The 26692-nt window shown below is 35.0% G+C and overlaps 1 protein-coding gene across 1 annotated transcript in view; it reads right to left on the bottom strand.

Annotated features, from left to right (window-relative positions):
* PPP1R12A (protein phosphatase 1 regulatory subunit 12A) overlaps nucleotides 1-26692 on the bottom strand; it is a 49153-nt gene that overhangs the window by 12591 nt on the left and 9870 nt on the right. The window contains exons 4-18 of the mRNA XM_057377415.1: nucleotides 26155-26229; nucleotides 25603-25691; nucleotides 25319-25476; nucleotides 21475-21596; nucleotides 18757-18972; nucleotides 17905-17999; nucleotides 14919-15041; nucleotides 12922-13083; nucleotides 12301-12477; nucleotides 9022-9112; nucleotides 7417-7614; nucleotides 7081-7240; nucleotides 4942-5060; nucleotides 4224-4284; nucleotides 505-526 (exon numbers count right to left, since the gene is read on the bottom strand). Coding sequence (XP_057233398.1) covers nucleotides 505-526; nucleotides 4224-4284; nucleotides 4942-5060; nucleotides 7081-7240; nucleotides 7417-7614; nucleotides 9022-9112; nucleotides 12301-12477; nucleotides 12922-13083; nucleotides 14919-15041; nucleotides 17905-17999; nucleotides 18757-18972; nucleotides 21475-21596; nucleotides 25319-25476; nucleotides 25603-25691; nucleotides 26155-26229 — 1868 coding nt within the window. The remainder of the gene's footprint in view (nucleotides 1-504; nucleotides 527-4223; nucleotides 4285-4941; nucleotides 5061-7080; nucleotides 7241-7416; nucleotides 7615-9021; nucleotides 9113-12300; nucleotides 12478-12921; nucleotides 13084-14918; nucleotides 15042-17904; nucleotides 18000-18756; nucleotides 18973-21474; nucleotides 21597-25318; nucleotides 25477-25602; nucleotides 25692-26154; nucleotides 26230-26692) is intronic.

The following is a 26692-nucleotide window of genomic DNA, read 5'->3' as shown; positions in this document are numbered from 1 at the left end:
AATAATTAAACGGCCCAAAAAGAAATTAAATCCTTTAAAAAAATTGCAATACTTCAGCATTTACTTTTTAACAAATCTTAAGGAAATACAATTTTCAGAGGCTGTAGAATTTTTCTTGAGGTTATGTAGAAAATTTTCAATAGGATATTCTAAAAGAGGGGCAACAAAAACCTCTTTTCTTTATAAAGGTGAAAGAAAACATGGTGAAAAATCTGTAGAAAATAGTACTGTATCCACCATGTTCTGCAAAATGGCCAGCCTGCCTTCAGTGCACTACAAATATAGAGTTCAATATATTGCCCAGAATGGCATATTCCACCCACACATGGCAGTACTGCACTTTACAATCATACTTCATACAAAACATAAGTATCACTACTGCCTTTTAAAGCTACCAACCCAACTACCAGAGTCAAGCTGAATTTGTACATAAACAGCTTCAAATGACAACATGCAGGCAGAAAGTATAACAATTCTACATTAACTTGTTTAAACTGCACATACCTTGAAAGGCTCTCACTCTGAGGTGGGGAGAGGTAAAAAAAGAGAAAAAGAATGGATCAGTCAATAATCTAAATAAAAAATACAGCCATCTATGAACAAATACAACTAAAGAGTTATGTCAAATGCGTATGCTATCCACCAGTATGTATTACCTGAACCTTGTCAAGCTTCAATTTTGTTGTATTCAGAAAAGAAAAGAAATACGTGCTTGAATATGCTTGCCAAAATATTATTCACAAGGATGTTAACATTACACTCAAAAAATCTAGAGTGCCCTAAACACTAGAGTAATTTCAGCAGTTAGTGCATTCTGGGTTTGCTTCCCTGTTATCAAAGGCATCAGAACAGTGTTTTCCAAAGTCACTGCTCCTTCTCCCACTTCTCTAACACTAGGTATAATGTTTGGAACATAATWAATGACTTCAGCTCAAAATAATAAATTAAGATACACGATCACTGTTTCTAAACAGCTTGACTGGAAACAAGTTACTACACAACAACATAAGGAAGTACTTATTAGACTTAATCTAAATGACAGAGTAAATTTTGTCCCTGTGGATTGACCTGGAATGAATGAATGAATGAAAGTAAAAAATGAAAAAAATGAAACTCTCTTTATTTGACAAACAAAACTTCATTAAAAGTGATGACTTAAGAGTGAAGGAGCACCTTGTAAGCGTTACATCAGTTCACACAAGCCTTCTTCCCCTCTGAGTGGTCAACACAGATTCATCATGTCTACCAATTATTCCAATCTTAAGTGAAGACATTTCAGTCAAGGAACTCTACTGGTGTACCATTACCTGGGCATTCTCCAATATTATTTCACCTAGCAGTGGCTGAAGATTGTTTTCTGGCAAGGGTGGGAAGGGGGGTGATGTGGCCTGTTTGGTTTCCTTTTATAGAAGGAAACTGTATGTTTTCAATGTTCAGAGGAAAACAGCCACATTCTCCACAATACACTCTATTTCCCCTTTGACACCTTGAAGAGCACGTAAAGCATATAGCTTACATGCTATAAGCCTAATCACTCCTAATAAAATATTGCTGTTTTCCGTCAAGACCATGAATAATGTTGAGCATTAAGAGATTTTGTAGAATATGCCATAGTTAGTTCATTAGTTATAAGCTAACCACAGCTGTAGTATTCATTCAAATTACTAAGTTTCTTTTTTCAATGCATCATACTGAAAAATCAGCTTTACAGACACACTTCATCCACCAATAGAATTTTTAAGTGGCTATCCTTCAGCTTAGTTCTAAGACTATTCTTCTAGCAAAAACATCCATTTCCTTTAAGTAACAAGGCATTTTTGTGCTAATTCAAGAAATTCTCTGCTCTTAATATTAAAAAGCCCCCCAAAAAATTAGAGAACAACCTACAACTGTCAAACTGCTTAGCAAAGTCTGACCTCTCTTTAATTGCTTTCCTTTATGGACAAATGATCAGCTAAGGTGTCAAAAGACAGATTTGAAGAACAAGAAAGCACAAACTCAAATCTTACAAGATGGTTCTTTGAAAAATTGCTGATATGAATAGGACAATAGTTTTTCTGATTCCTTAATGTTTTCAGGCTAGAAATCAATTTTGCCTAAGATCCTCTTATTTCCTTTGTAGCATGCACTCAAAAAACATATCCACAACTTCTCTGGGCAGCCTGTTCTGGTGCCTCACCATAAAATCATTTGGGTTGGAAAGGACTTCCAGGATCACCGAGTCCAACCACCATGACAACTAAACCATAGCACTCAGAGCCATGTCCCGTTGTTTCTTGAACATTTCCAGTGATGGTAATTCCACCACATCCCTGGKAAGCCTGTTCCAATGCTTATCTAACCTTTTCAGTGAGAAAATTCTTCCTGATGTCCAACCTGAATCTCCTTGGCTTGGCTTGAGACCATTTCCTTTTGTCCTGTTGCTGGCAGCCTCAGAGAACAGGCCGACCCCCATCTGGCTACAACCTTCTTTCAAGTAGATGGAGAGAGGTCCCTMCTGAGCCTCTTTTTCTCCAGGCTAAACATCCCCTGCTCCTTCAGCCACTCCCCATCAGACTTGTGCTCTGGACCCTTCCCCAGCTTTGTTGCCCTTCTCTGGACATGTTCCAGCACTTCAATGTCTTTCTTGTAGTGAGGGACCCCAAACTGGACACAGGATTTGAGGCGTGGCCTCACCAGCACCAAGCACAGGGAAATGATCCCTGCCCTGCTCCTGCTACCACACTATTGCTGATACAAACCAGGGTGCCATTGCCCTTGCCATTGCCCAGCTGGGCACAGCTGGCTCGTGTTCAGCCACTGCTGACCAGTATTCCCAGGTACTTTATCCCTTGGACAGCTTCCAGCCACTCTTCCCCAAGCCTGTAGTACTGCACTAGATTGTTGTGACCTGACACTTGACCTTACTGAACCTCATCCATTTGGCTTTGACCCATGGATCCAGCCTGTCCAGATCTCTTTGCAAAGCCTTCCTACCCTCCAGTAGATCCACACTCCCATCCAACTTGATGTTATCTGCAAATTTACTGAGGGTGTCCTAGATCCCCTCAGCCAGAAAATTCATGAGAGTATTACACAGGACTGGCTCCAACACTGAATCCTGGAGGATCTCACTAATGACCAGCTGCCAGGTGCATTCAACTTCATTCACCACCACTCTCTGGGCCTGGGCACTCAACAAAAAGTGCACCTGTCTATGAACTCTGAGTCAGTCAATTCCATGCTTCTCCACCATTCCAGCCCAACATATTCACCGTTTTAATTACATTCATAACTTTGGGACTGATTTACCACTATTTCACTGTAGTTTTATTAATTCTATCAGAAGCACCATGCAGCATGTTGTACCAAAATTAATTTCTACAGAACAGAATATGAAGTAATTACAGATCTAAGGATAATGATATGTATTACTGGGAGGAAAGAAAACAGGACTATACATTTGTGTTAATGTGACATGGAAATAAAAAACACAGCAAATCAGCCCCAAATCAGGCACAGAATGAATCTCTTGACTAAAATATTTAAGAAATATGTAATGGAAGCTTTTTCACAAAAGAAATAAGTATCACTTGAGTTTCATTCCTCAGTAATGAACCTGATTCAGTAGTGTTAATCCAGGGTTTAGGTTAAAAGAAATACATTATTCTTACAGCACAGCTTATGTTACTAATTACCTTTTAACACCTCTTCATCCGACTGTCACACACCATTCTGTTTTTAGGAACTTTTCCCATCAAATCAAGCCCATTATACTGTTTTCAACTGACTTTTTAACAAGACCAGTAACACTGATTTGGAATTTCAGAAAACCATTTTGCTCAATGCAGGAATGACATACATTGTGCTCTTCAACCTTTTGTGCTTCATTAAATTAACATGTAATATTATTTATTAATTATAATAATGACAGCACTGGGTTTAATTTTCAAAAGTCTTAATTAGTGTGCGTAAGTAATTGGAAATAATTTATCTGAAAAGAACAATGTTGAAGAAATAAAGATTTTTGCTGGGTTGAAACTGAATGCTTGCTACAGTAACCTGCTGCATCATGTCCTTGACCTGTGTGTCAAAAATTTCATCTACATTTTCTGGATGCTAATTCTACACAATCAGAGTGGAAGATAAAATGGTTAGTTATGGCCACTCTTGGCTTTCAAGCGATATATTTTGGTTGTAAAATTTTTATTGCAGTTGAATTCACCTCTCTCAAATTACCTGAGTTTCTTTCTTATTTGTTCCTTCTTCTGAATCGGATTGGTGATCCTGATCATTTTCATCGCTCTGGTAGAACAGGTGAGAGAGGAAAAACAATTAAACTGTTGAAAGCTTAGTAAGATTTTAATGCATTCTACACTTCTAATATGAAAATATAAGAGAATATTCCACAGAGAATATACAGGATATATGAAGAAAATTCCCAACAGGTTTTCAGTACCAGAAGGAGATGAAACAACTTTCCATTTGACACATGAAAATCTTTGCTTTTATATTACATATTGAAACCATGACTAAAAACCAGGAATAGTCTGAAACATCAGTTATAACCTTTCTAATCTCACAGCAGTTTTTAAGTTGCTAAGTACATAGTTACTTGCAATGTACCAAATAACAAGTCTCATTTTTACAGCTTTGGTATGCATACAATAGATAACATTTATTCAATAATTAATTCTTTTTCCTTAGCTTATGATTAATTCTTATTAAGTTACAGTTACTACAGTGTTTTAAAATTCTTGTTAGGAGTATCAACTGAAAAAAGTCTTAACTTTAACTTTGCTTCTGAAAGCATCAAAACAAAACCAAAGAATATTTCATTTGAAAAGCATTTTTTCTAGAATGATTAGTTATATATTGTATAATATATAGTACTCTAAACAATTCTCTACTTTAAGAGTACACAATATACACTCCATTTTGCTACAAGTGAAGTTAACTTACATCTTGAGTCCAGTAAGAAACTCCTGTAGATCGTCGTTTTTCTCTTGGTCTCCGTCTTTCCCTTATAGACTTAGGCTGTGACTTATCTTCTTCCTTTTCCTCTTCTTTTTTGCTCCCTTCTGTTAATAACAATTTTCTCATTCACTGAATTATGACACAATCTAATTTTCTGAAAATTTTCCGAAATACTGTCTAAGTCTTTAAAATGCTCACAATAAATTCTTTTTACCCGAAATGAATTTGCTGAAGAGATTCTTACCACATAAAGGGTTTGCTGTAATTTTGGACTCTCCAAAACACAAAGCTCTAAAATACTGGAAATACTAATTTCATCTCCGTCACCTAAACAAAATGTCTTCATGTAACAATAATACAATGCAAGTTGGACTTACAATTCAGTTTTCAAAACTGTCATGCAATAATTGAAACATCTTTGTCAGCAAATGTGTAAAAGTACAAAATAAGACAAGATAATTCTTCACTAGTCTTCATCAAATAAGCTTTTTTTGCATGCATCAAGGATTCAGTATTAAAAAAACCAACTTTTCAAAGTTCTCCTTAGAGCACTTCTTTTCGTCACAGTCCTCTCCATTTCTTCTCTAAGGAAGACTAAAATGGGACCTCCTAGGTTAAATTATTACTATTTTACAAATGTCCTTTTTCTTTAAAAAAAATACAACTGCAATTCAAAATAAATGTAACTCAGGATGGTGCTTGCTCCCCTATATGTTTACAAGTAATTTGTGCAAAAAAAAAATTTAAACAAATGTGCCCAAAGTTCTTTACGTATTGACACACAGTCTATTCAACCTAATGTTCTTTTACTAAACAAAGAAACCACAGAATTGAGTTCAGATACAAGAATCACTAATAACTACCACCACTAGTCTTCAAAGGTAAACAAACATTTTAGTGTGAAGCAAAAATTAAACTGGAAAGAAGAAAAATACAAACATTCGTGGTGAACATATACCTTTCCTAATTAAGTAAACTAGGATTTTACCTCTGAGATTTCAAATGGTAGAGTATTGTTCCTCCACAATCATAATTTATAAAAAAAAAAGAGCCTGCAGTAGCCAATATTTACCAATGAAAATCTTTTCTATAGAACAATCTAGAACGAGTTTCCTGGAGTAAGCATGCATTATTAAAGCATCTTAATCCAAATGTCAGTTCATGTTAGGATAAAGGGAAAAAAAAATCACAAAGCATATCCCTGAGGCCTAGCCCCGATAAATTCCTCAGAAAACACCATTCTAGGGAACATGGCAATACTGCTATATAGTACATAAAGACTTCATCAGTGGATCATTTTATCTGTCCTTCTGTAGAACAAAATTATCAATTTCAAACAGTAACCTTACTAAAGTTACTGCTCAATAACCTGAATTAAATTATTTCTCTCAAGTCAACTGTGGCAAATCCAAGAACAGGAGATCACGCTGTATGTTAAAAGGCTCCTCCTTTGACAGGCTAAGAATCAGGCACAGTATCTCTTAGCATTGTAGCACATGATTCATATTTGAAATGACGGCAAAATCTCGGTGACAGCAGAGAAGACCCTTTTCATGATCTCTGATTCATGCATCTAATCCTCAATTTAAGATTACATAAACCAGTTAAAGGATCCAGAAGTCTGGTTACAAATGAAGTACAATGGGAAACATTCCTTTCCTTTTCCTAATGCTCACATAATCCTGACAGGTCCTTAATATAAAGCATCATTCCAGTCCTTCAGTGTGGAAGGACTGAAAAAAACGCTGGTTATTTAGCAATTATTTAATCAAGTAAAATTCCCTCTTAATACCTGCAAATGTTTAGACGTTAAAAAATGGTATTTTTTCATAGTGTGGTGTTAAAGCAGAAATCAAAGCATTATGTGGATATTTATGGCAGTATATTTGACATTTCTATGATTCAACAATGGAAAAACACTAAATGGCTACAAAACACCACCAAATACAGAAGATCTTTTTTCATCTCTACATGCAAATCTTGAAATTTATTACAGAAGGTAGAAGCAGGGTACATCCCCAGAGGTCGTATGTATCTCACCCCATTCTGAAATAGCTCTAGGAATGTAAGCTGCCCTTTGACAACTAAAACAACAGAAAAACCCTTCACAAATAGTACTCCTACCTCTCTCACTTTCCTTTGTTCCACTTCGAGAATAGGCAGAAGTTATACCTATAAGGCTGTTTGGTCTGTTTAKCTGACTTGAAGTTGATAGAGAGCTAGTGGAGGTGGAGAGTGACGAGGTGGATGATGAAGTTGAAGTTGATCTATAGCGATGATATGGCTATTAAATAGAAAAATGTCAGAATTAATTTATGAAGATTAACAAACACAAACCATGGGATATGAAAACATTTTACTATATAAATAGTTCTTATAGTACTACCAAAAGTAAAATAACATAGGTGGAGTAAAGACTCATATAATTTCTCTATCTAAATACACTCATCATGAAAATACCTCTTCAACAGTTCGGGAATATCTTTGTCTATAGTCATCATCTTTAGTTTCAGATTCTTTCTTTTCTTCTTGTTTTTCTTTGTCTTGCTTTTCTTTCTCCTCCTTTTCTTTTTCWTCATTCTCCTGTTCTCTGGTTCGTGTGGGACGACTTCTTCCTATAGTTTTTTCAGCTTCTTGAAGATCTGTCAGTGTGACGCCCTGTGAAAACAGCCGTCAGCAAACACCATTTTAATATAACATTAGCAATGATGTAGATGATCACATTACATAAATAAAGAAAATAATCAACTTAAGAAAATGATATCTATCTATTCAGAAATAAATTTTACCTATATATTCTACCTATAAGCTTTCCTCTTGAATCTTGGAACCAAATATCCCTCTGATATGTGGCAAGTATTTCCTATAATGCAACCCACAACAGACTCTCCAGCAAGACAATTTTTAGCTGAACTAGTAGATACAGATTGCATAGAAGATCCTGCAGAAATAATTTAAAAATCCACTAGAGGCTTCCAATATGATAGTATGCATACTAAATATTTCTGAAAGAACCCTAAAAATATAATACTCATATATTCAGAAATGTTGATACCTCACAAATTAATTCCTTGCAACTGGATTTTTACGTCATCAACACTAAAAAGTCTCTTGTTATTTTGAGGCTAAAAACTAGTTTTGCGATAAGCTCAGAGAGCAAACAACTTTTTCAAGACAGCTTTTCTCTATTATGATGCACCTACTGAGACATTGCTCAAAATACTTTGCAATCTATTCGTCAAAGCTACTTTGTATCCTATCAGTTATTTAATTCAGCTTTTATTGCTGATAAAGTTTAATCCAGAAATTCCTGGTAGCTTCTTCACTGCAAAGATTCGGCAATAGCTGGCCTGTAGTTTGACCATGATTCAGGGCTCTAAATTAATATAAAGAAGTTAAAATAACTCCCATATGATGATGCTGTATCAAGCAGCACAGATCTCTCTGGGAAAGATAACTGGAAATATTTGAGGGGTTTAAAACTGTAAAGATTTGAAAGTAACATCAGTAAACAATGTAGCTATGGACCCAACCTAGAAACAGGTAAGGACAGGGGCTAGAGTATTTCTTTGTGTTGTTTTATTCAGGGATTATTGGCTAACAGTTTGTCAGCAGATAGTGGTTGGCAGTTGCTCCACTGCCCAAGGAGTGTTCAAGTACCATTAGTGATACTCCATTTTGCTACAACCACATCCTTCCCGGTGCTAGAATTGTGCTGGTAGATACTGCTAGAAACTTGGAAAAACCTCCAAAGATATCATTCTGTAAACTAAGAGAGAGAAGTACTGCAAGGACGCATGCAGTTCAGATACCAGATAACTAGCGTGTAATAAAAAACTCTTTGTATTTTTCCTTCATGGAAACCAGATTGAAAATGGTTTTCTTTCCTATGTCCTGAATCTTATTAGCTACCCAATAAAATAGCTCAAGCATATTATCTACAATAGCCCATGCACAGGAAAGAAGAATTAGAAATGGATGCAAATGTAGTATGCTATGCCTGTTTCTCAAGAAATATGTTATGGGTATGTTTCCAAATATGTAGAAGCTTTAGTGATACTGTACCTGTGTGGATCTTCTAGACTGTCTTGCTTGCCTGGATCTAGCTTTTCTTTGGGACTCTGACTCTTCATCCCGTACTGGAGTGAGGTATGATCTAAAGAGTTAATTACAAACAAAATTAATACATGATAATTTTTGTACAAATGCATTAAATAGTCAAATACCCTCCTCCCCCCCACCAGACTGAAAACCAAAGCAGTCAGAAGAAGATATTAAACTATATAAGGCAGATTGCATTTTAGAAAATTTCACCCATATCATACTCATCTCCTTATTCATCAAGACAGCAGCCTCAGAACTCCATTAAAATACAGAGTTTTCTCACTTAACTTAGATTTCTTTTTACCGTTTTCTATAAATATAACTTCAGCTTTTTTGGTATTTCACAGGTCTACTAACATAGGGGTAGAAGACCTCAGAGATTGAGCCAGTTAGACATTTACGTATCAAATATGTGTGTGTATTAACTTTTAACATAACTTGTAAGCTTTTGGGAAAACCTAAACATATTGCTAATGCAGAAGACCTAATTATATCATCCATTTCATCAGAAATTAAGAATCCCTGAAGAGGTGGTTACCATATTTTCACATGTATCATCCATGCCTAAAGTAATCCAAGTGCCTTTGAAAGAATATTTTTGACTGTCTCTTTTTATATATCATTAATTAAGAATAGTTGAGAATCACTGGCTTATGATTCAATAACTGGCTTGTGATTATGCCACCATCTATTAACACCTAAATAACTCATGTATGAAAAGACTAGTTCTTTGTTCACCTAATAATATATTTGTTAGCCATAGCACATACTAAAAACCATTCTGAAACAATCTTTAGAGTTAAAAAACTTCATTTACACAGACCTATGGATTACAAACTGTATTCTACCCCAATTAAAATACTTACAATTAGCTGCTACACTTAAAAATGTTTGAAACAACTCCCATCTTACGGCATATCTTAAAAAACCCACGCTATGTTAATTCGATTTCCTTATCTTGTTCTCGTGCAAATAGCATTTTTGATTGACTTTCCATTTCCCAAGAACTCTAGGCTCTAACCACATGAGGAAAAGGCTGCCCATTAGGGTGCTTTAGCTGACTTGACCTGAAACAATACCTACCTAGGAAGGCTTGACCTCAGAGCACGTTTCTTTATGGCTTGAAAATTGCTACAAACTGTTTCACATAACTTGCTTATTAGCAACTATTGTACCCACCTTCCAATAAATCTGAAATACTTTAAATCACACTGAGAGAAAAGGAATATTCTCAACTTTTCATACGCAGGCCGCAGCTACAGTCAAGAGTAGAAAGTGCCCTTCCCTAGCATCCCTTGTGTGCACCACATAGCTAACTATGCTGTATTATTGATACAAAGACTTAGCTTAGAGACTCAAGTTTGCCATTTCCTTCCCTGTCTCTCTGAATCAATCCTAAAAATCAAATAAAGAATATAGCTTCTTCAGCTATTCCAAAATGATGCACCATTACATCTTTCATCAATAAAGTACTTTACAATAACTTTACTTTTCAAATATTTTTGCAATACTCTTCCAAACATACTTCCATTATTTAAGAAAATACATAGCATGTAATATTTCATAAACATCCATTTTCCATGTGCATCGAAACATATGTAGATACACACACATAGATATATCTACCTGCAAATATACAGATAGATATGCTTATGCCCACATTTAGAGCACTACACTCTCAAATACACGCAGCAATTATTCCAATTTTGATTTCTAAGGTTCAGATGTCCTAATATGCCATCAAGAATGCAACTGCAGAAATATGCTACACAATCAGCCCAGTCAGAGAAAACCAAGGAATTTCAGGAATCTCAGGAATTATAGCCGCAGGTATCTAAAACATATGTAGTATATGCACATTCCTATACACACACTAGTGAGAGCAAACGAGATAGCATAATTCTTAATCAATTTTCCCTGCCTTTCTGGCTGATATAAGTTGAATAGCATTTGAATTTTAAAATCTGAATTATTTTTAACTATTTGTGAAAAAAGAAGCAAGTTTTTGGTTTTGCTTTTCATTTGTGGCATTCAGTTCAAATTCCACTGTGGAAAGTGCAGGTTCTGACTACAGTTGTTATTGAAATGGATTGTCAGCACTAGTGTGTGGACACTTCCTGAATCATGGTGGAGAATAATAAAAACATAAACCACATGTCATAGAAGTTATTTCATCTCAATTTTGGGTAGAAAGGAAGACTACAGAAAATAATCTACCCTAATTAGGCCTCGAGCTATAATAAATCTTTAAGTGCCTTAAGTGAACCAAAAGAATGCAGTTTTCTTCTGTTATAAGTAACAGCTTCATTACCTCCGTGAACAAACAGAGATACAGATAGCTGGCACTGATACAGAAAGTACATTTCAAAACTAGTACAGGAGCAACATAGAATTCTGAACTTTTCAGCAGAAGATTTGAAGGATAAACATTTATAACATTTATAAATATCAAGAAAAAGAAGAACGAGGGAAAGCTAACAGGAATTAACAATCTTTTGAAATCTTATTTTGCTTTCATAAATAGCAGGAAACAACTCTTTATGGAAACAACTATGCACCAATCTTAATCGCAATCCTTCATATAACTGTAAACAGAAAAACCCACCATAGTCTTAAAATAAGGTTTACATCAGCTTCTTACTTATTCTTCATACTGAATATCTCTTAAAGCATTGCATAAAAAATTGTATGACTATGTTGCAAGCAAAAGAGGCCCTAAATCATGCAATGAAATAAACAGAATGTGTCGGGTTCAATACTCACTTCTTAACAATGCCAGGCATATAAAATGATTGAAAAAATACTACACTGTTACTTATTAGCATACTGCCAGTGGCACACTACCTCAATCAGCAGCAATGTACTTGCAGTAATTAATTAATTACTCTTTTTATTATTTTTAATTCAATGTTTTTACAGAGTTCCATTAAAGGTATTTTCAAGAGGACTAATTCTATCTATTAAGAGAAATATAAATCTGAAAACACGATATACCATATAATAACCCAAGGCCAGTCAAAAACATGCAATATGAAAGTTTAAATTTCATGAATGGTCTCTACTAGTACTAAGCTCTTAATTAAACTGAGATACCAGTTGTTTGAATATATAGCAAGAAAACAACAGTGCTTTTACATACTGTACTGTTCAAATCTGTGGTAACCAACACATTCCTTAAAATAAGAAAAAAAATCACAACTTTTGTGTAAGAGCAACATCACTCTTAGGACCTTTACACACCTCCGTCTCTCCCTGACCTCTGATGTTGAGGACACAGTGCCAGAAGTAGCTGTAGTCATGGCTGTGGTAGTGGCTGTAGCATTTACAACCGATGGTGCAACAGGAACGGTCACTGCTGTAGGAACACTGTCCTTTTCTTTCTCAGCACTATCCTCAGCCCACAAACGATTTGAGGTACTACAGCATAACAAGCAGCAACACAAAAAAAGAGAAAAGGAAACAGCTAAACAATGAAAGCACTTTACTAAACAACTAATAACATGTAAATTGAGGGATGGATTTTTTTTTAAAAAAGTAAACTGAGAAATGTCTCTACTATGAAAGCTCAGCTTGAGCTATTTAATTGAATAAATTAAGAATTAGCAGTTCACAATATTTGAACTTTAATTCTTCACACCCTTCTAACATTCAATTTATTCTTTTACACCAACATGGCTTTCACAGTACAGTGGAAAGCCAATCACAATTTTTGAGCCAAATTGCATAAAATCAAAACAAATTTAACAGGAAAGTGAAAAAATCCAGAGCCCCAGGATCTACTAAACAAGAACGCATGCACATACATAAGCACACAGTAGACCTGACAAATAAAAACAGGAAGAAGTATCCTGATGCCATTACCTGCTTTGTACACCTGCTGAAGTAGAACCTGTTGTACTCTTTGTAGTAGTGTTTGTGCTGGCAGGCAGCGTTTTCTGAAGACCAGCAGAAGAGGTAACTGTTGATGCAGTACTTGGAACATTAGAACTTATCAATTCATCTTGTCTTCTACCAAAGGAACCACTGAAGGAGAGACACATACAATGGCTGCATTTATTACTTAGATTTACTCATTAAAATATCACCAAGCTGTGAATGATCCATTAAATTGGTGCACATGTATTTTGTGCTTCAGTTGAGTCTTGGAAAMTTCTGGTGTAAAAGAAGCATTTTCCTCACTGTTTCCTTGACTAGACTTTCAATTTACGACTTTGGAGGGCAGTAGATGTGTCCCTTAGTCTCGATCATTTCTTCACCAAAGTGGATAAAGAATGGAATCTCACTTGTTAAAGTAAGGCTGTCTTGATCACATCTACTAACGTATTCATATAGGGCCCCCAATGTCTCATTTTTAAGCTGTTTCACCCACACTGAATACCTCAGAAAATGCAGAACCTTACTGCACAGCTTGTCAGGAAAGAAAATGCCATCAATATCATCACTCCTCTTATAATTTGAAACCAATTAAATATACTGCCTCATTTAAAGAAAAATCTTCCATCATTCCCAGGAAGAATAACCTCCCACTCAAGTTTTTCCCTTGCTCATCAAGCCATAAAGCAGACACAGTGGTTTTTGTCCACTGCTTCTGTGTGTAGCAGGTGGGCTGTTTGCCCATGACTAAACCTCATAATCCGCAGCCCGGAGAGAGAAAGCATCATATTACTAACTGCTAATGACTTAAGAAAGGCTTTCTTTGTCATTCTGCAATTGGTATTTTTTTGTATTACTATCGACTCTAGAATCACAAATAAAAAATAACTGTACAAGGAAATACACTATTAAAGCATGACTTGCAATTTAAAAGCAATGAGTACATTTAGTCGGAAGACAAGAGTGTAAATACTGAAAAAAACACTAACATGGAAAGACTGTTCTCATATACCAACTGTTGGTTGATAACTTCCATCCAGAACAACAAATTTGTTCAACATCTTTCCTAAACTTAATGGTAGGAAAATTGAGAAGGCTTCTTTTTTCTAAGACATGAGGTTAACAAGAAATAGATACGTATTATCTTGTATGACACAGCCTGGTTATTGATACTATCAATGTCAAGACAAAAAATTGCTAAGTATATATCACGTATATCAGCAGCAATATGCAGCTCATACATACCAATATGCAGCTCAGTTACTTGACTCTTCCCTTTGACTCTCTATTCATTTTAGCTATTTATAGCCCCACTAATTAAAATGAAGAATTTGACTTAAATAACTATACTGAAACTACACAGTACAGAAAAGTTAATCATGTACATATGTGCAGCATATTATTCCTCCTGAGAAAATTGTGAAAGTTAGGAGCCAGCTCCTAACTTGAGCTAGCCAGCTCTCCACCTGAGAGCTATTCTCATATTTTCATAATTTACTGTGCATTCAAATGACTTTTATGTATTCTATAATCCTGATACTCCTGATAATATAGGTATGGCTATAATTCGCAGTTAAGGACAGCAGCCCAAATACCTCCGAGACTGTCACACAATAACCAGAATTCAACAGAGACAGTGTTTTTCCCCTTTTCAGATAACAAGAAGAATTACTTCTATTTCAACATTTAAAATGATTATCTTTGTCTACTGAACTCATCTAGGATGAGTCAAATGAACCCCAAACTGAAATAAACCATAGAAAAAGGAAGCATCTAACTTTAATCATGTCGTTTAAAATTAGCACAACTGCTGTATACAACTGCACATTTAAAACCAGCAAAACCATCGCAATACATAGCTTGCAAACATTATGAACATTTCAATATGTCACCATTCCATTTTAAACTGTCCTTACAAAATGATTAATTACTTGTTAGCTTTTAAGCTTATTTTGACAAAAAAAAAATAAGAGAAAATCCCACACCTTCTTTGATAACTTGTATTTAATGATGCAGGACCTTCATTCAAACTGTTTTTCTTAACATCTTCCTCCCATTTTCTCCTGGTGTAGGAGCTGCCACCACGTATTGAACTAGCAGACGAATCCCTGCAAAAGAGATTTTAGTTTAGCAAACTCACATTAAAGAAGGCTGTTCTTGATGTGAGCTGAACAGGAACTTTGAATTAAAATCCTGGATAACACACTTGAAATAAACACAACTGAACACGAATAAAATTGCTTCTATGGCCAATCACTTTCAGGCCTCTGTAGAAAGATATTACATTAATACTAACACCATTAGAAATAGAAGAATACAGCATCAAAGCAAACTTCTAAAGAGGATTTAATCAACATGAAATCAATCGTCAGCTCTTATCTGTGATCACTGCTGGCTTTGTTTTTCTCAAAAAAGGAACAAGACATTTTTGTATTTGTTCCTGAGGTTATCCAATGCAATAAGGGAAATCCACTTGGGTTTTTTCATAGCTGATTTAATGGAATTTTTCATTCATTGATGTTATAAGACGTTCAAAAGCTGACAAGCCTTCAGAACCCATCATACTGTAGACTAGTGTAAACAGGCTTGCAGCAGCCATTCCTGAGGGGCCTGACATGTATCACTAGCTGACATGACTTCAGTCATAAGGAATTTCCAGACTGTTGTTGCAGTTTATAGCAGCAAGGAATAACCTCGCAAAAATCTAATTAGAAAAACTATCCCAAAAACTGACACACAAAAACTGAATGTCTAATAAAAATGTCAGCTCAAGATTTGAAGTTCAGACAGAAGGAAGAATAAAACATGTCTTTCACAAAACTATATATGTAAGGCAACCAGGTGCACAAGGCAAAACAAAACTTTGAAAATATGTATTTTATGTTCAGACACTTTTGACCAYCAGAATGTACTTATTTTTCAATGAAAAATTATGTTAGCACTTCTGCAGTTAATGTTATGTCTTATCAGCAAAGAGAAACACAAATTCTGAGATATCATCTRCCATGGAAAGGTCCTGGTGCATGACAAACTTTTCGTAATTATTCAGGGTGTCACTTCACAAGGCACTATAGAACTCTTGTTGCAGTACTGGCTACTCAAGTGAGGCTAAGTGTCTAATAATTGTTAATTTAGAAGTCCCAGCTGGGACTCATCTTGAAGTTATTTCCATCACTCACAYGAGGATGTTAGCTAGGATTTCATTACATCACCAATTCACAAGACAAGCAGGTGTTAGGTAGAACGAGAATTCAGCATTAAGCTAAGCAACAAGGACAAAGACCTTGACAAAGGCAGAGAAGTTAATAACTTATTAAGGTACCTGTAGGGCAGATGTAAACAAGGTCAGAATAAATGTCAAAAATCTCTTATGGCTTTAGGTAGGCTGAGTTGTCTGCCACATCATACAGTAGGTGAAGTATTGATGCCTAAAAGCAGGCTCAATCTCTGGGACACCAAGGCATACAGAAAGTTGTCAAAAAGATCTGCTGGACTGATGAGCACTAAGACTAACAAGACTGGTGACTGCAGTTAACCCAATGCATATGAGAAAAACTATACTACTGCTGACAACCACTTTTGGAACTGCATCTGTGAATAAGTCAAGTATGGCACATCAAGGACACAAATAAACGTAAACACTGAAGAAAAACTCAATTCCTTTGCTACAAGCAATAATAGTTCCTAAGGAATAAAAGTGAATGAAATATTTATTCCAATCCTAAGCTATCTCCTAAGACATTTTTCAAGAACAAGAGGTTTTTTTAGAAGATCTCAAACGAATAAAAACGAAAACAATAATAATCTCTCTACGAACAAACCAAAAACTGACAAATTCACCTTGAAGAATATAGTAGTTCAGAGAATGATAGCACCAACAGAAACTCCAATTTGCCCCATTACAGAAATACAGATTAAAAAACATCTGGCCAAGTAAAATGAGAAATGCTAACAAATTATACTGAACTTTAGGGGAACATGAGATCTGAAATATCCCTGTTTTGAAACAGAATTTGTCACCCAGAGACTAAACTTAAGCAACTTTCTGCAAGCATAAGAAAAGATAATATTTATCTTGTGTTTGTATTGAAACAAAACAGTTCTCAAGAACAGCAACACAGGCACAAAGATATTATCAATTTTACAGAGAAGGATTACAACAGCACATTTTGAGCAATGGAAGCCTTTTCAGTTCAAGTCATCCAACATTCAGCTATCTAAATATGATCCAACCAAAAATAAGGCATTATGGAGACTTCTGAGTTTTGTACTATGAAGTAACTGCAGTAACTGCAAACAACATCCCAGYAGAACCCCAATAAAGGAGAGGTGAAAAACAGGAAGGTACTGACTGTGTAAATACACCATGAAAATACCCCAAACCCTAACACTTAGCAAGCCTATGCACCTAACAACTTGTTTCTTTTATTCTGAAAACTACAGAAACAATAGCAGCAAAGAAAGTACACATCTCCAAAAGATAATGAAAGGTCAACATGTAAACAAAAAAAAAGTAGAGGAATTATCTAATCTATGATTTCTGTATTGCTACGACAATAAGTTTTTTAAGTGAATGTTTTAAGTGAAGTCTGTAAGAAACACATCCTTTATCATAATCAAAAGTAATAATAAAGCACAATAGTAGCAGTTGGTGACTCAAGAGCAAGTAGTAAAATATTTTTAGCACCCTTCAGCAGCTTACTTAAGTTTAGGACTTCATATTTTGGATTCTATTTTTTTTCTTTGCCAAGAAGACAACACTATATATATATATATTTCCAGACTCTAGAAGGGGTCATTATAATTTACAAGATCTAAAACCTTCAGGAATTGGATTACCTATGGATTAGCATAATCTACACAGCTGAATAAAGGTATAAATCAGCACTGTTTTAAAATATATGTTTGCCTGCCACTGTAAAATCTTATTAAAATTTTATATTTAAAAATAAAATACAACTTCAGAATCACCTGTTTTCTTTTTCATCGATGTCAGAGGTACTGGCCAGCCGTCTTGGTATTGTAGGTGCAACATATGCAAGTCGAGTTCCTTTTCCATCTTTCTCCTGAAAAACATGCATTTTTTATTAAGTGGTATTATTACTGATTACCCTGTCTGGAAAACCATCATTATGACAACTCCTGCTGTATTTATTGTGACCCAATTACACAAATGAGTTTTAAGCTTTAGTTAAATATCATAAAAGACTAAAGCAGGAAAAGGAAACCGTTAATGTTTCCATTCTAGTGATGCTAATAACTTGATTTCTCATTTCTCTTTTTTGTGCTTTGCTGCAGTACAATTCCAGCAGTGATTCCTGAAAGCAACTGGTTCAGTATTTTTATATAGTACAGTACATTATTATTCTTAACATTTAAATCATATACACACCTGTATTTGAAATAGGACCATAAGTTCTATTTTGTTCTGCTACTTGAACACTTGGTTCACTTGGTTCAATTGTATCCATATTTAATTACAGAACCAATTTTTATAAATAAAAAATCATTACAAAATGAAAATGAATACAAAAGAGACTTCTATTATTTACAAGATTCTTTTATCATCATTCTCAAGTAATGCAAAAGCTATGAAACCTCTGATATCCCCAAACTGTAAAAACTACTACTACCTTTGAAAGTTCTGAAGGTGCATATTGCACTTTGAGAGATACTACAAAGAAGCTCCGTAACGTAACTTTTTGAAATCTTATAAAGAACAGATGTGTACTACAATCTTACTTCTAAAATGCATCATTAACATCTATAGAAAGAAAGATATATAAATTCCTCAAAATGTTGTTTGACCCTGAAAATTATTACCTTTTCCTTGTTGTCCAGTGAAGAGGAAAGTCTAGGACTTGATGCAGAACGCATAACACCTGCAGAGTCCTTTTCTTTCTGAGCTTCTTTGGAAGCAGTAATCTCTGCAAGTGCACCATAACTACCAGTTTTTCTAAGACCCAACCTCCATGAAGCAGGAGATTCATCTTTCCTCTCTTCATCTTTGGGAGAAACCTTGGTTGTAGATGTTGGAAACTACAGAACATATGAAAATATATTTACATTATTAATTTACATTACCTGTGGTATTTCATGCTCCTTGCAGAGATCTGAGAACACAGCCGTTTTTAATAACTGTAAGTGCTGAATTCATAGGGAAGTTGTAGTAAGGCAACCTATGCGCTTTTCTCTTAAATTAGTCAATGAGATAAGAAACATAAGACTGGTCAGGGAATACTACTCCTCTAAAAGTTAGCTTACAAAAACACTTTGTAATACACGCTGTGAACTTAGAAACATGCAAATCTAGTATTAACATTTTGACTAAATGTTATTTTGCAACCTGTACATAAACCTGTGCACACAAGAACCTCACCATAGATTTTTCACCCTTATTGGGCACAAGAACAATGCCAGTTTTGCGCAAGCCCTGCCTCCATGATGCAGGATCTACTGACTCCACGACAGGCATGATAGGAGGAATGAAATCATACTAAAGCCAATTAAGACAAGACAAAGATACAGATTGAAAGAAAGGAAAATAGAAACAAAAGGTTGTTTTAACACCTTATAGTTTGTTTCTAGGGTTATATTACGTAGCTCATTACAGCACAAAATACCAAAAAGCAGTAAGACATGTAAAACCTTAGTGACAGATTCCAACTAAAAGTAACACAGCACATTTAGCTTATTCAGAGACAGAATTACAGCTTGCATAGAAGAGAACAACAAAGCCTGTGACCTTAGAAGGTCCATGGCCTAAATTCTCACACTGTTGARAATACTGAAGGATTCACATTAACATACCTCTTATCTTCTTACCATATATCATTTATAACCCTTAATCACATCCAACACTAGCACAGCTATCCTCCCAAACTAGGCTTACCTTCAGTAACTGCAGTCAGAGAACAGCACTACTGAATGCCATGTAGACTGAAGAAAACCTGACTTCTAGCTTACTGCACTGGATCTGCACCCCTTTGTGGGTACATATGGTTTGGCCATCTATGATGTAGAATAAATGCAGCTACAGTAGAACAGATGGTGCAGACCCAAAAAGGCAGGTGCAAGCACAGATGCAAGATCACAGCACAGAGTGCTGCTTTAACTTCATTGGCAAAAACAGTTTAAACCCTTTTTTTTTCATTGATAGAAGATGTAACTGCTCTCTTAGATCACATGTACCTACTATGCTACAAGTTAATCAGTTTTGATATAATGTGCCTTTATTTTGTAGCTACAGAAAACCCTGAGCTTTTCACACAATATTAGGAAGATAACTAGAGTACACTTTTAGCCCGCACCTTTTACCTAAGAGACCAAAATACAAACCATTAATTACTGCATAATAAAGTTAAAAGAATACTGATGATTTGTAAAAGGTTATAATGTACCTTAACACCAAGCTTATTTCCTCTCATATAAAAATATCCCCCCATATAATTAAATGATATTACATAAAAAATCTTTTTAGATTAAAACATACTTTATAAGATAAATCACTACTAGATTGTACTGTGAATATGAAAGGATAAACCAGTAAGCTCCCAGGAGAAAATACACCACATACTACTCTCTCCTAGCAGTATGTCTTTTCTCTCTACCATGGCTTCAGTAAATTATGGCCACTATTTCTCCTGAATATGCTTTTCAGAAGCCTCAGTAGAGGGTTACACTTTGATTATGAGTTGTATAGAAAAGTTGTAATCAATGACAAAAGACACACTGGCTTTCTATCCAGTTTGCTCTAATGTTCTAAAAGTTTGACTTGTACATTGCCTTCTAATTATGTATTATTATCTACAGTATTTTTTCCCMAGGCATACCTATAGTTCCTTTACAAAATAAAACGAAAGTTCATCCAAATTAACTTTTCTTGTAAAGTTACAAGCTGTAAAAAGCTTCCAGCATGCAACATGGCTTTGCTAGGTGTATTTTTGAGCTGTGCATTGCATATATCATCTGTCCCTATTATTTAGCTCTTTCATGAGCTTCTAATCATATTGAAACAGGGATGAGACCTACAGAACTTTCTACTTATTTCAGGTACCATTTTCAACTTCTSTTCCAAAGCACCAGCTGAATGCTTCAAGGAACTCCTGAAACTCACTTCATCACACCTGCTTCCCTTGGATTAAGTGCATCAGAAACACAGGCAGAGACCCTAGAACTGTAGCTTCTAGAAATTCTGGTGGAGTCTGGCATAGAAAAGACTTTCAAAAGATGAAGTTTAGCTTCAGAAAAAAATAAGAACTCCATTGACTGTGCAACAGATTTTTTCTTTTTTTTTAGAATGATCTTACATTCAGTTATTTCCTAGTTCTGTACTTTAGATCCCTGCTCAGAATTAAAACCATTCAAATTTTTTAAAAAGTGACCAGTTTGTGGGATAGAACAGGAAGCATTTTTAAAATCTGTGCATATTTTCATCAATTCATTGGTTAACCAAATCTACTACTTACACTAGAACCAAAAAATATGTGCTTACACAGAAAAAAAGAAACAGAAAATCACGAGATGGGTATTTTACCTTACCTTCTTAACAGGTGATATAGGTGCCCCTTGGCCACAAGCTACTGAAGGCACCGTCGCAGCTACTGATGCTGATTGTGTACTTGTGGTATTTGCATTATTAGCTGCCAAGATTCTGGTCTTATCTGCAAAATATTTACAAGCTTTTAATCTTCATTTTTCATTCACAATTTCATCACCTTTACAACACAGAGCTGGATTTCTATTCAACAAATTTGACAGTTAACTTTATGAACAGCATTGTATTATTTATAACAGCATTGTATTATTTATTCCTGAGTGTTTTCTCCCTCACTCCCAATCTATATCTTAGCAAGGTCCACCTTTTTTCTTCAAAAGGCTGTGCACGTAACGATTGTTTTGTAGAGATACCACTCAGCGAAGGTGTTACCACTCAGAGATGCAGAGACAGAACTATAGAATCATTCAGGTTCAAAGTGACCTGAAGACATCACCTAATTCAACCTTCTGCTCAGAGGAGGGTCAGTGTTGTTTACAGGCCAGGTTGCTCAATGCTTTGATGAGTAGCGTCTTGGAAACCTCTGGAGACAGATTACACAGCCTCCCCAGGCAACCTGTATCTTAGTAGCTGACTAATGACCATGAAAACTAACAGTAGGAGCTATGTTAGCATTTAATCTGATCTCATTAATGCCTATAAGTATTTCAAAGGTGTCAAGGATGGTGCCAGACTCTTTTTCATGGTGTCCAATGGCAGGATGAGGAGTAATGGCCATAAACTAAAATACAAGAAGTTCCACCTCAACATGAGGAAGAACACTAAAGTGGCAGAGCAGTGGGAGAAGTTGTCCAGGGAAGTTGTGTAGTCTCTCTGTCTGGAGACATTCAAAACCCACCTGGATGCTGCCCTGTGTAACCTGCTCAAGGTGACTCTGCCTTGGTAGGGGAAGTTGGACTCGACGATTTCCAGAATTGCCTTCCTACCCTGACTATTCCCYGATTCTCTGATTCTGTAATAGTTAATTCACACTACAGAAGGTAGGTGCCAATTCAAAGTGAAACTTTTATTCTCTGATACTTATGTATGTTTCGTTCGAAGAAATAATAAACTGTAGTGAGAACGCTGTAAGGAATTCTGGTCACCAGAATGAGCTGAGGCTCATTCTTGCCTTCCAGAACATTGATTTTTCCATTTGCTTCATGCCTTCTTTGTCCCTTATTTTTTTTACCTAAGTTTCATTGTCTACCTACCTACCTTCTTATGCTTTGTCCAAATTTCTTCCTCTGTCGACGATGGTTTATGAACCTTAATGCTTCTTACACAAACATACAGAAAATGTCATGATTGTGATAACATTTGCTGTTGATGCCTTTGCTTGAGCTTCATAATGTTACACCTCACTTCTATTTCTCCTATTGAAACTGCAAATTCTTTGGGATGGGATCTTGCCTCCTATCTGTACAGTAARTATGAAGCAACATGGGCTTCAGTTCCCACTGGTTTTGGTCCCACTATAAACACATCTTTACAAGACCCACACAGCATAGGAGCAATAATCTAGAAAGTATTCAGTGTTTCCCTGCAGTGTTCTAACAACTAATATTTAAATTCAATGAAGTACTAACCTACAATTAGAAACTGCGTAACAAATTGCATTGCTGTTGCACACTTGTTTTAGTCATGGACACAGCTGAATAGATATTTTGAACAACAGTTATGCAGTAAACAAATCCAAATATAAACAAACAGCTTATATGACCAATGGCACTTAATTGAAAGTTCTTTTTAGACACAAGTGAAAAAAACGGTGTAAAAGTTCGAGGTGATAAAAGGCTGAACAAGGCAAAGTAGACTGACAGTATGATTTGAGACGATGAACAGGCAGATCTGATAGGAATTTGTGAATAAGTAATACGACTTTAAAATATACAGAAAAAGTTATCAGAAGTGAAAGCATGGAAGGAGAAAAATGAATTTTTCACAACTAAAAATTATTATTTCACAAACTAAAAATTATTCTGTATTAAAAATTATTATAGAAGTAAGAACATAATTGTATGCATGACTGAGCTAATACTAATTAAAAAAAATTAAAGTATGTCAAACAAATTAAGTTACAAAACCTGAATTGCTGAACATTTGATTTTTCATCCTGTTTCCCTGTCCTTTGCAATATGCTACTTTCATATTCACATTTCCCTTCTTGGTCTTACAGACAGCAGTGCATTTATTTTTAAACTACATTCTCATGTAACCAATGAAACAAAATATAAGTTCTAGGAAAACATTTTAAACGTCTCAAGGGATTAAAATCCCCAGTTTCCAGTACTTCAGAATATTGAAAATTATTAAAATATTTCAGCCAGAATGCCCCTTATAACAATACAATTTTTCACTAGAAAAATCTTTCACTACCTTAAGCTGAATAATGGTAAAAAAGGGAAAGTACAGTCTTGGAACTTAAGAGATGTAGCTCCACAGGGAAAAGCTTAAAGTCTATCTTGCCAAATAAAGTATGATAAAGCCTTGTTGATATTAAAACCCTCAAAGTTTACATAAATTAGTTCTTGTGTCACAGTCAAWTTTTCCTGGCAGTAACTACTGGCAATGAAGAGAACACAGTTACCAGAGTCATAAAGTTTAACAGACATTACAGTCAGCTCAGTGACAGAGAAATTACTACATGTTATCTATTATAAGCAGTTTGAGTTTAGCCAAGTTCAGTAAATAATGGATTCAAGTACACAAAGGAAAAAAAATAATTACAATGTCTGACAGACATTTTTTTTCAACGTAATACTGAAATGCTGGATTATTTCAAATACAAAAAAAAAAAAAATTAAGCCATAATAGAAAGTTTGGTTTCACAAGTTACTTTTACTTCGACCTGCATTAAATGCTTATGATAGATTGGCTGCCTCTAAAATACCTTCTTAAGTCTTATCTTTTCAGGTGACGAAATAAGAATTCATTAAAATGAAAACTGACAGCTCACCAAAAAGGGTTACTTATTTTTAAMATTTGAAGTGTAAAATATTAACAAGCTATTTCTAATGACATCCATGTCTATGTCTTGTATTGCTGCATTGCAATTCTAATATTCTTTATCAGGACTGAACATACATCTTTAAACACATATTGCCAAACACTTGTTTTTTGGTTTGAAACAAAAAGATCCTATGCTGTTCTTGTAACAGTACTTGCTACTCTGATAATTGTTGAAAAAACAACCAACCCATTAATTCCATTTCTCAAGATAGAAATAGAGAGTAATGTGAATACAACTTTGCATACRATGTAAAACATTTTAAAGAACATTTTTCTTCAACTGAAGTTATATATGTAGTAACAATTAACATTAACAGCTTTAAAAGTTTATCTCAGTACACTCTGAAAATAAATGCACTACTACTTTATCAATACATGAGCCTGATTAATTGGTAATTACTTCAGGATGATAAGAACAAATGAGAATGTTTGCACTTCTGCTGATCCAATCTCTATACCATTTTCACAAGCAAATACTGCTACAAAGCTTTCATCTTTAATTTGATATTCTAACTTTTTCAATGTTTCTGACATCCTACTTCAAGCTTGTATTACTCTATCTATTTAATTAAAAGCATAAATTCTTAAGTAGCCAATCAAGTAAGCAGGTTAACAGCTTTAACCTAAGTAGCCACCAGTAAAGACATCCATTTGACACATCGCCTTTGATTTGACTTTAGGCATATATAAACTTGCTTTAAAACAGCTGGAAACTTTGTGAAATACAGATGAATAAGTGAACTGCAACATACTTAACTACTTTAATATCATCTGATATTAAATAAGTAAATTTATAAAGTAAGTATTTAATGAAAGGAAATGCTCCAAATAACATACCTGTCTCTGCTTCAGATTCTGAATCATCATCCTCTTCCTCTTCACTAGAACAACTGGATTCATCCTTCTTTCCTTCTTCTTCTTCATCTGCTTTCTCATGCTCCAGAGACTCTATACTAGACGCATTCTTTTCTTGCTCCATAATCAATGTCTCCTTACTGAGTTTGAAAAGAGAAGTATTTACTAAGTACTGAAAATTCTACTAAAGCCTGTTAAGTAGAACTCTGTGACAGCTTGTAAAGTCATTTTTTTTAATAGTCAATGATTTTTCCTATTTTACTTACTTCTTGAATGTTTTCTGTGTCTGATTATTATCCATGTTGGCTGTGGATTCAATCAGGGGAGATTTTTTTTCACGTTTTTCACTGTGAAGCTTCAAAACATAGAATGATATAGGTCAATTGCTAGAATGGTATCCCTGTGACAAAATTATAAACGGAGGGAAATCTCCAAATACTACAAACACTACAATGTATAAAAACTTTCAAAGTATAAAAATTCAAAGCTCCAAAAATCTCAGAAACTGTTATTCCAAGTAAGATGCTAATTGTTGATACTTCAGATCATAAATTGCTCAAGGACAAGGCAAGCAGTAAATCACCTTTTTTCTTCCAAGGATTTTTGGTTATTGGATCAAATGGCTGACCAAGTAAGGGCACAAAAGACCTTCTCAGATGACTGTGGCATCACCTGAATTGAAACTCCGAATTTAAAACTTCAGTTTTAATCTGTATGCCGCCCTGAGTTTGATACCATAATCATATGTATAGTAAACTATAACGTATATATATACACACACACATATTTATATATATACTTGTAAGCACAAGGCCTACCAGATTCTGCTTCTTTTGCAACTCTTCTAAATATCCTAGAATATCTTCATCTGCCACATCAAATGCTGTCTGACCCTGGAGAAGGAGAAGTAAAACACCATGATTGTACAACAGAATTTAAATGTAACGGACTACAATGTCTTCTCATCACATGATGATGCACATTAAGGAGTATATTTAGAGAGAGAAATTGGAAAATATAAATCAAGCTCTATTGCAAACTGTTAGTCTGTCAGTATTTGAAAATAATTTTGCAATAGCAATATTACTTTTTGGGGGGGGCAGTAATTGAAACAAAAACATTTATAACTGATGAATAAGCACATTCTTAGGTGACAAAGACATGACAACAGCAAAATTTTGTTTGAAGGGAAAAAAACCCGACTCTGAATGAAAAGTAGACTGATGAATATCACCCTCCCAGTATTAGTTACGAACAACTGTTCACAATGGCAGTTGAATTGATRGATCCTCAGCAGTTCAGTACCCTGCCCATCTCGGACTATCACATACAGCTTGATTTTTTAAGTTTCAATTA

The sequence above is a fragment of the Malurus melanocephalus genome, unplaced genomic scaffold (genome assembly GCF_030028575.1).
Source record: "Malurus melanocephalus ecotype Western Australia unplaced genomic scaffold, MMel_1.1 scaffold_311, whole genome shotgun sequence".
In the NCBI taxonomy this organism is placed as follows: domain Eukaryota; kingdom Metazoa; phylum Chordata; class Aves; order Passeriformes; family Maluridae; genus Malurus; species Malurus melanocephalus.
The sequence above is the reverse complement of the archived record's forward strand: the minus strand, read 5'-3'. Positions and strand labels throughout refer to the sequence as shown.